This window comes from Plasmodium fragile (genome assembly GCF_000956335.1).
Source record: "Plasmodium fragile strain nilgiri unplaced genomic scaffold supercont1.85, whole genome shotgun sequence".
NCBI lineage: Eukaryota > Apicomplexa > Aconoidasida > Haemosporida > Plasmodiidae > Plasmodium > Plasmodium fragile.
The window spans coordinates 34,364-44,789 of NW_012192665.1; the positions used below are offsets into that span (position 1 = coordinate 34,364).

A 10,426-nucleotide genomic window follows, 5' to 3' on the forward strand; every position below is an offset into this window, starting at 1 on the left:
AAAAAAAAAAAAAAGTTGGCCGCTTTTTTTTTTTTTTTTTAATGAGTGCTCAAGTATACTACAAAGAAATGACAGAATGTACCAAAACGGAAGTGATGCATGTGGAAAAAAAAAATTTATATATATGTTTATTTTTATTGTATACCATTCTGGTACATGCAGCACGTACATTTTTTTTGCCTACCGGTACAAACTTGGTCAATGCGCGGTAAGCGGAAAAGCAGTGCGCCTTGACTGTCACTACTACTTCTGGGGATGCTTTATGAAGGGTCATAAAACTGATTAAGCGATGAATCGACGAATCGATGAACAATGAAACACTTATGAAGCTCATGAAGAATTTTTTTTTTTCCGTTTGCAGCACTGCGGATATACACGTTGCGCGAGAAAATAAGTGCGTCGAGCAGATAATATGTTTTTTCTTATTACTTTTACGAGTGTTGGGCACTGAATCGATTCCCTGGTGCTTCTGCGGATAAGCAGTTGGCCCATGCCTGCGCAACCGTATGGCGAAAAGTATACTGCACTATATACTATATACGTTTATGACACTGCGTCCGTCATTGCGTCACGGTTCGCATCCTGTGGTTTTAATGCCCCGCGCATTGGCTTCCCGTCTCACAACTATATTATGCTATGTCATTGCTGCAATTATCCTATTTACTGGGCTTCCATCCATGCGCCACGTATAAAACAGTTGTAGGTTATATGTAGGGGTATATATGTTCTTGTATATTTTTTTTTGTGCAAGTAAATTAAGAGCGTGCCGCGTTTATTACGATGACCGTTACTACTGTGCTTCATGCCCGGCCCGCAAAGGTAGTAATATAAAATATACCTGTCATCGCAAGTGACCCATTTTTATATTTAACGTCCAACCTGGGGGGGGGAACCATCACAAAAAAAAAAGAACATGTTATATTTTATAACGTTGAAAAAAAGAAATTGTTCTACATGGGAAACAAAACTTGTACTGTCATGTTTACAAGAAAGAAAAATCATTTTTTTTAAATTTCCCCTTTCTTTTTTGTTGCAAAGAGGGAAAAAAAAAAAAAAAAATTAACTGGTGTATAAAACCACACCGGGGGCGTAAAAAAAAAAAAAAAAAAAAAAAAAAAAGGAAAAATCTTATCTACATAAAAAATTTCTTAATTTTTATTTTTTTAAGTTATTTTTCCAATTTGAGCACATAGGGGAAATTGAAATTTCGCGACCCCATCGGTTGTTCGTAAACAATAATCATTAAAACTTGTGCGCGCAACTCTTTATGTGTGTGACATGCACATGTTGAACGATCCACCCACAATGTCGTGGGACGTACATTAATCAAATGATTCATTGAATGGTCAGACGGAAAATTTCGTCACGGGAAGGGGAGAGTAAAGGATGGTAGACAAAGTTCATTTGGGTGTGTCAAAAGGGCATCCGCGGAAACGTCATACTAGTGGGGAATGCATGTTAGTATATGAGGGAATCTAATCTCCAAATGGATTGAAAATACAAAAAAAGGCGTGTCACCTGCGTATGTGACCATTCTTACATGTACTTTTATTCTACGTACATATATTTATACCCCTCATCGTATTAGCCACCATCGCACGGGAAAAAGGAAAAACTTCACATGGCGTTGCAGTCCTTCCAAATAGCAATGCCGTATATCTGATCAGCTTGTCCGCACAACCAGTTTCTTTACCCCAACCAAATAGGTTAACATAGGTCACCCAAAAATGAGAAACGGGCGAAGCATGTAGCGGGTAGCTACATCACCCAATGTGTGCACGTCACCAACATGTGAATGGTTCGAAATGAAAAAAAAAAAAAAAAAAAAAGAACACGTTTTTTAAAATTGTAAAGCAGGCATGACCGAATGTTAACGACGTCCAACATTGTTAATGAGATATCCACGCAAGCGTGTGCAAAGAGGAGTGCACTCACGGTATGGATATATGACCCTATATATATTTGCACATTTATATATAGTACCCTTTTTTTTTTTTCCCGTTCAACCACTCACATCCCTGCTTTTATCATTCGGGACGAACCCCCAGTCGGGTGATGTTCCCCTCGCTTATGTTCCTCGTGCACCCAAAGAAGGGGAAGAAGAAAAAAAAATATATATATATATATATATATTTTACCATTCTTATGCTCATTAATCATTAATCATACGTGTTGCACAAAAAGGAAATTATCCAAAAGGGAATGCAAAAGCCATGCGCGCAGTGTGCCTGTGTAAAAATCTGCTTTGCGTAGCATGTAGTGTAAAAAAAAGAAAATTGCACTACGAACATGATAATGCTACGTGCAGGTAAAAAAAGAGGAGGAACTAGGCTTCCCCCGGGTGGTCAAAAAATTGAGGCATACTTAAAATGGGCATGAAAATGAGTAGCAAATGGGCAGCCCAAAATTAATAAGCAAAAAATAAGGGAAATTAAAATACAAACTGGAAAATAACATCGCGATTTAAAAAAAAAAAAAAAAAAAAAAAAAAGCCAAACTCGCCCAAACAGCCAATTACAAAAAAACAAGTTCAGAAAGAGGAAAAAATTAATAAGTGTTCAGAAAAAAAATATCGCAAACTGATTTGCCATTTCCGCATATGCCCCTCTGTCCATTCGCACACATGCTTCATAAAGCTACATCTTCAAAAGGGACCTCAACTGAACTTGATTTTCCCCAGCACGGAGTCGATTTCGCTTTCGGTCGTTCGGTCCGTTAGGCCTTCGATCTGGCACGCGAAAGGGGGAGAGGGACAAGATTTGTGCGCATACAAGCGGCGAAAACAAAAAAAAAAATGTGCAACACATATACGCACAAATATGTGCAAAATAAGACGCGCAAATGTATGCACAAAATAAACAGCACAAATGATTAAATGCCTCTTGCGGCTCACCTTTTTTATTTTATCCACGGCAATGTGAAACTTGCTGCCGTTTTGCTTGATTGGGCATATGCTGAAGCGGGCGGAGGGAAAAGTTATACACGCAACGTGAGCAAAGCTCGCATAGATCCCCATCGAGGACAGCACTCGCATGCGCTTCTTCTTATGTAAGCACATATTGGGGGGAGTGGCAGCTGTATGTCCCCCCTATCGAGCGCATTACTTGTCCAGAACGACCAAGGCCACCCTGGCAGTGCACTTCATCTCCGCACTTCCCTCTGCGGTACACTAAAATGGGGAAATGTGTTAAAACTCGTGTGAGTGGCTCGGTTTGAAGAAGAATACGGAAGAAAAAGGAAAGCAAGAATAAGAAAAAAAAAAAAAAAAGTGCTCTCCAATCCTGCACACGCGCATCGGTTGAAGATAAAGACATTCACTTCGATGGCAAAAACTATGGCGCGCCGAAGAAAGCCAACCTCCACAAGGGCCTCAATAAGCTTATTAATTTCCTTAAACTTGGAAATATTATCCTCAAACTTTATTATGACAGCGATCAGACACTTGAGGCATATGAGGTTGTACGTTTTTTGCTTTCTGCGAGGGGAAGGAAAAAGGGATAAATAACACACAGTTTGTTTGGAATGCGTTATATATGTATGCAACGCGCAAAAGTGCGCCTAATTAGGTCTGCTGCTCAGTCGGTTACGTCTGGGCAGGTTTTGTTTTCCCCCCCCTTGCGCTAACTGTCCATGTGTCCGCCCCCCTATTTAACTCCTTACGAGGTAATTATCTTCACAAAATGCAAAATAAGCTTGCTCTCCGTACACGAGTTGCATATGGAAAGAAGCGCATTATTCGCAGCACTGCTCAGAAAGTCTGTGGAAGTCTGGTGGGCCTTTTTTAAACAAGGGAGAATAACATCATCCAATGTACAATCCATTCTCTTCTTGCCAATGGAGTAAAACTCAGACAAGCATAGTAAAGCATTTTTGGACACACAAGATCGGGGGCTATTTAGAAGCTCAATTATTGACCTGGTTATTTTTCTCACTTCTTTTGCATGATGATCAAAAAATAATTTGTGGTAATATTTTAAAATTTTTCTCAGGTTAATTAAATTTTCAATTTGTTTTGTCCATTCCTGGTCTTTAGTAATTTGTAACAACTGCTCAATCATGTCATGCATCGTCTCTGTGTTCACTTCGAATTCAAAATCGGTAATATCTTCATACGTGAGATACGTCACCGCTTTATCATTTTTTATCTTCGAACTGACATTTAAATTTTTCGGTACACTTTTATTATTGACTTTATTTGGTGTATTATTTCGCACAACGCTATTTGCTTCTTTTTCGTGGGGCGGGGGAATATGCCTGTCTGGCACTTTTAAGTTAGACGCTATACTTTTTTCATGATTTATGAGGGTCACATTTGCCTTTACATTAGCATGCTTTCCCACATGTATGGCACTTCTGTTCGAAATGTGCAACATGGGGTAGGCTGGGTCGTTCTTGTGTGTAATTTTTATTTCCTTCCTGCAGCTGGTTGCTTCATTCGTATCAGCATAGCTACTACGCAGTGGAGACAAGTCAGCATCCGCTTGGGTGTTGAAGCGATTTGAACCCTTTCTTCCAAACTGACTCGAGGGAATCTCTTCGTTCGTGTGATCTTCTTCAGGCATCTTTTTGTCACCATGTCTTTCTCTCTTGTAAATGACGCAATGGTCATCCATCGGTTGGTACTTGTTCAGAGCGTCACGCGTGGGTCCTCTCCGCTGGTCGGGGCACCCCTCGGCTGGGTTCTTCCGCTCAGGCGCATCGCTGGTCTCATCCATGTTGGCATTTCCCCCGCGCACAGCATAACTGTAATTCTGAAACAAATTATCCCTACACATAAGACTACTTTTTTTAAAAGCAAGTTCGCCCATCGAGTTGGGGATTGCTTTATTTTTCCTTTCACCTATTTGGTTACTCGATTTTTTACATACGACAGCTTCATCCTTCCACGCGGGCGTTGCCCCTTGGGGGAAGCAGCCATTGTTTAGGGTCTCTTTCGCAGACACATTATTTCGCATGACAATTTTTTTCTCTTCGCCTTCATACTGCAATGCTCTATTTGGTTGGTTAGTCCTATCCCCTTTTTTCAGATCAACAAATGCTGGGATACGATGTCCATTCGAGAAATCGCTACATCTTACCAGAGGGTCCTTCCCACCACATTTCTCCTCATTCGATATGTGCACATTTTCATGATTCGCGTTCGAATCATCCATTTGGCTTTCATGCAGTTCATTGTAATTCCGTCTCGGTTTAATCAGCAAGTGCCTTTCTTGCATTTTCCCTTGGGTAGAGTTCTTTAAAGGATGTATATTTTCCTTTAAAGAGATATCTACTCTTGCTTCATCTCTGGCTGCCTTGAGCTTTTTTTCATCAGTGTTGTCTTCAGTTCGGTCTTCTCCCTCGTGGTTAACACTGGCGATGGATACCTTTGGTGCTTTTGGACACGAAGGGTTGCTCTTCTTCAGTAGGGTCAGCTGGTACCTTTGCTGCAGGGGGGGGAGTGTATAGCAAAGGCGTCAGTGAAAGGAATAAGCTTACACCGTGAGAAGCAGAAATCCTTGTGGGGGCTGCTGTATCAGACGTTCACCCCTTACACGGAAACCTTTGTGCACAGAAAAGGGGACAAGCGGGCAGACACTTCCCTTAGATGTGAAAAGGCGACGTAACGGGGCGTTACAAAGGGGAAGGTAACAGAATAGATTTGGCAAAAAAGAAGGAAAAGGAACGAAAACAAATAAAAAAAACGAATAGACGAGCGGACAAGCTAACAACGGAGTAACCCGACAAACTTACAATTTCGTTCAGGGGGGACTCTAGGCTAAGTTCACCGGGGGTGCCACAATTATGGTAATTGTTAGCACTGCTCGACTCTTTTATATTACTCTCCGCATAGCTGGTATTCTTCACTGCGTTGAGACCTATGGCGCTGGTTCGAGTTGAACCAAGTTCTACATTAACAAATAAATTATCGTTTTGCGCATTTTTAGAATCTTCTCTCTCTTTATTTAGGTAGAGTAAATCTTCAAAAAAAGAACATTCATCGTGCTCGTCAATCGATTTTCTTTTGAAATTTCTTGTGTCTGTGAAGGGGGTGGGAACGGTCGCATGAGTATCGAGCCGGGGAATTGCTTCACAATGCGAATGTGATGATAGACCATATGACATCCACAATTTATGCTCCTGTTTTAACAAGGCGACATTTTTGTACGTCTCCCCCCTCTATATATTATATGGTGCTGTAATTTTGTGAGGTAACGGGGGGATGAGCAGGCATCGAATTCGCCATGTCACAGCATTTGCTAATCTTTTATTATCGTAAACATGTGAATAGTACCGTCTATGAAAGTGCTCGTGTTGTCTCTATACTTCTTTTCTCCTATAGTAGGCATTTTTATTTCCCTCCTGCGTTTCTTTTTTTTTTTTTATCTTTGCATAAATGTGATAAGTTGGCCCGGAAAGTGAAGGAACGTTAAATGGGAAGCGGCAAGTGGGATTCAACAACAAGGGAAACAGTAAACTGGGGGCGGAAAATAACAATATGGTCAAATGGCAAAGTAAAGCTATTATTTAGGATCCGCGGAAAACGAATTTTCCAATGCATTAAACGCGCAAAAAGGACAAAATGGCACTTTCGTCAGTATTTTTTTTTTTTTTTTTTTTTTTTTTTTTTTTTTTTTTTTTTTTTTTTTTTTTTGTTTTTTTTTTTTTTTTTTTTTTTTTTTTTTTTTTTTTTTTTTTAATTATTATGTAGTATTTTTTTTTTTTTTTTTTTTTTTTTTTAATTATTATGTTTTCTCTGGCGTATTAAAAAATTTTGCACACATTATACAGTAGCGATATGCATATGAACATTTTTACGTTTGGAGATTTGCTTACGCATAATTTTATGTGGACATGCTGAGAACATTTTTTTTGACGCCAATGTGTATACATGAATGAATATGAAAAAATGTATATATGTAAATATGTATCTTTACACGTATATATGTACACATATGTATGCGTATATTTGTATATGCGTATATATTTACACATACATATGTACATATCCATGTAAATAAAAAAAAAAAAAAATTTGTCACTACTTCAGAAATACAAATATAAACTTCACGCCAAAAAATTATACGAGCTAAAAGAGTTAAGGTGTAATGTTGTATTCTCACGGGAAATACTCGATTTTGTTGAATTCACAATGGGGGGAGGTATGAAATATGGTTGAAGAGTCGCTGGGCCGCGGACGTTCGTAATCGTCTGGCTTTCATATGAAATTGTTTTCCCAAGTTCAAAATGTGCGTAGAAATGATGAGCGTTTCATCATTTGAGAATTTTTCTTTTGTTTAATGTGACAGTTGTGGTGGCGCGGTGTGTAAGATCAGTGGAGGGGAAGGCGGTGAGCTGGAATAAGCGCGATTGGGATAAAGCCACATGCGTTGGCGCAAGTTGGCGGACAAAGCAAAACAACTAAATTAAAAGCGCAGCTACCCGTCGTGTTGCGGGAATTGCTAATAAAATATGTCACATGTATGCCACTTTTAGTGTCTGTCTGAAGGATTTTTTTTTTTTTTTTAATTGAAAGGGAGAAATAACATACAGGAGAGAAACACGTTTTGTATGTAGGGCGAGACCTACAACTGTGTACCTTTCTTTTAAAATAACCATTGTGATTGAGACATTTGATGGGAAACTTTTAAGACATAACAGGTTTCCGCGGGGTAGGGACGCGGAGCTTGCTGTTCCTTTGAGACGTAACAGCTGAACAGTTGAATGGGCTAAAATTTGTACACCCCCAAATAATAATAAAAAAAAAAAAACAGCTATTTCTGTGCATACACCGATTAGAAGTGAAAAATATATATATATATATATATATTTTTTTTTTTTTATTGCCTGTTCAGGCTGTTTGCCAAATTAGAAAAAATCTTATTAACCGTTTTAAAATATTTCCCAAACGGTGAACACGCGCACATGCCGTATGTTGCATTTACGTGACTATTTATTATTATTATTATTTTTTTTTTTTATTTTCCACTTCGAGCTTGAATAATTTCCCGCCACAATTAGCCAAAATGACAAAATCGGGATTTTTTTTTTTTTTTTAAATTATAAGTGTTCAAATTCGCGTGGTGAACTACACACAGTGTGAGCGCAGTATGACTCAATTCCAATTGGAAAAATTAAAAAAAAGAAAAAGTTACACTACTAACAAGGTCAAAATGATTCGTTTTAAGTCAAATTCGGACAAATAAGCCAACACATGCAGAGGGTACACACAGGGACAAGCATGTAGAAAATGTGATGTACCACTTTTTTTTGGCGCAAAAATTAAGGTCATTCGAAGTAGCCAAAAAGACAGATATGTAAGCCCATTTTTATGTCTGTCCTGTTCATATTTTCAAAGGTAATTTTAAGGCAATGAGCTAAAATGGAACATGCAAAAAAAAAAAAAAAAAAAAAAAAAAAAAGCCCTGTGTGATTAGCAGCATAATGGCGTTTATAAACGTAATGAACTTTTAATTAATTTTAAGGATCATCTTTTCACCCCTGCATTTAAAAAACAACAGCGTTCTTTATTTACTTTTTTTTTTTTTTTTAAGCAATATTATTAAGTAGCTAGCTAAAATAATGTGTGCATGTAGACGCATATAATCAACGGCAATAGGGAATTCCACTCATTAATACAATGGCTATTTGGGAAAAAAAAAAAAAAAAAAAAAAACATGTTAGCTCAAAAATGATGAATTGAGTCCTCACGATTTCATTTACCTTGGTTTCTTTTGATTTTTTTTTTTTTTGATTCCTTTTCATTACGTTTCAACATAATTAAACACACATCAGTTTGTTTTGCTCTTTTCACTCTTTTTTGATTTGATTTGATATAATTTCATTTTTCATGAGGAACGAAAGTGTCTTTTTTTTCTTTTTCACCTTATTTTTTGTGCTGAAAACATAGAAGCAATTAACATTATTTGTTATGCATTTAATTTTTCTTTTCTTTTTTGCACTTGCACACATTTATATAATCATGTAAACTTCTTGTGGACATTCACTTTCACCGATTTAGTGTTTCGATTTTTCTTCACTTGATATGATAACTTACCAAATTCGCCGCATTTGCAGTTCATTCACAACATATGCTTTTAACCGATGCTTCAACCGATGTCTCATCTTATACATTACAATTTATGCTTTGCCATTTAAGCCTACGCTTTTTTCCCAACCACATTGACAGGGTTACATTTTAAACGCCTTGCCCTCGGTTTTAAAATTCACTTCCACCTTTTCTTTAACATCGTTTTCAACTCCCCTCTTGTGTGTGTCTCCCAACATGAAATCATTTGTGTGTTACGTCGGTCTCATCGTGGCCTTGGCTCTGCAGCTGCGGGCTATTCAGCTCAATTCTAAGAGCCTCAACCCAGTCTCATACGTCGAACGTAAGCGTGTGTATGATTGGATGTGCTATCGGGTGTACTCAAGGGTGTGCTCGAGGGCGTGAAAGTGTGTCACCTCATTTGTATGAGCTTCCGAGCAAACATGCTACATCCCCCGCACATATACATACTTCCAACTTAAGCCAACTGGACGGAGGACAAATGAAATTCATTTCGATTTGTTCGAATTATCCTTCACTTTTAATCCTCTGTCCCCTTCCCCTTCTTACAGTTGGCAACCACCTTTCGAACAAAGTGGGATCGCTATGGAAAAATCAGTTAGACTCATTCGTAGATGTCGTGTCTACAAGAATTGTCGACAGATTGGAGAATGATATATCAAGTAATGCAGGAGCGGAGAACATGATGATTCTGCTGGAGGTAGGAAAAGATCAAGTTGTGCTGGGCAATTATGTGTGTACGTGCTGCTGTTATGTGCTTGTGTGGAATGCTTGTATACCCCACTGTTGGCCTCACTGAAATCCGCTTCGTCTAAATAACTGCCTCATAACAATGGCCGCTTTATCTTCACCTCACACCTTTACCCCCTTCCTTCGCAGAACAATGCTGAGCTCTTCGACACGGACGCATATAAAGGCCATAACATGGCAATGATCGAAGACCAGTTTATCAGAAAATTGAAAGAAAGATTCCACGCTAGCAAATTTGGAACAGGTTTAAAAAAGCTGGGATCCAAAATTAAGACAAAACTAACCGATTTGTACAAAAAGCACAAACATAAGCTGAAGCACTTTTTAAAAGTGATGATGACTGGTTTGGTCATCCCAATAGCGATTAAGTTCATTCGAAAGCATCTGAGCTTGTGGAGAAAAAAGACATTAGAGGTGACCAAGAATCTGGACGAGGATGCAAGGAGTGTAGCCACGCCAGTTATAAATGCGCTGTACGATCAGTTTTCGCAAAAATTGGAGGAGTACGCTTCACAGAACGAGTTGAACGGAGACAAAGAAATTAGCATAATGGACCAGTTGCAGTCGGAGAAGAAGAGCATTGAGAATATCGAAAAGCAGGAGAAGAAACTCTTGCAACAGCAGTAG

General features: G+C 38.6%; 2 protein-coding genes across 2 annotated transcripts; one reads left to right on the top strand and one right to left on the bottom strand.

Moving 5' to 3' along the window:
- Positions 1-2,656: 2,656 nt before the first annotated feature.
- Positions 2,657-6,329, bottom strand: AK88_04969 (uncharacterized protein; the record flags this gene model as incomplete). Its single annotated transcript, XM_012482573.1, has 7 exons — positions 2,657-2,728; positions 2,894-2,954; positions 3,105-3,169; positions 3,358-3,475; positions 3,661-5,426; positions 5,734-6,020; positions 6,275-6,329. The coding sequence occupies 7 exons, from the start codon at positions 6,327-6,329 to the stop codon at positions 2,657-2,659; spliced, it is 2,424 nt and encodes an 807-aa protein (XP_012337996.1).
- Positions 6,330-9,265: 2,936 nt separating this feature from the next.
- Positions 9,266-10,426, top strand: AK88_04970 (uncharacterized protein; the record flags this gene model as incomplete). Its single annotated transcript, XM_012482574.1, has 3 exons — positions 9,266-9,371; positions 9,601-9,749; positions 9,929-10,426. The coding sequence occupies 3 exons, from the start codon at positions 9,266-9,268 to the stop codon at positions 10,424-10,426; spliced, it is 753 nt and encodes a 250-aa protein (XP_012337997.1).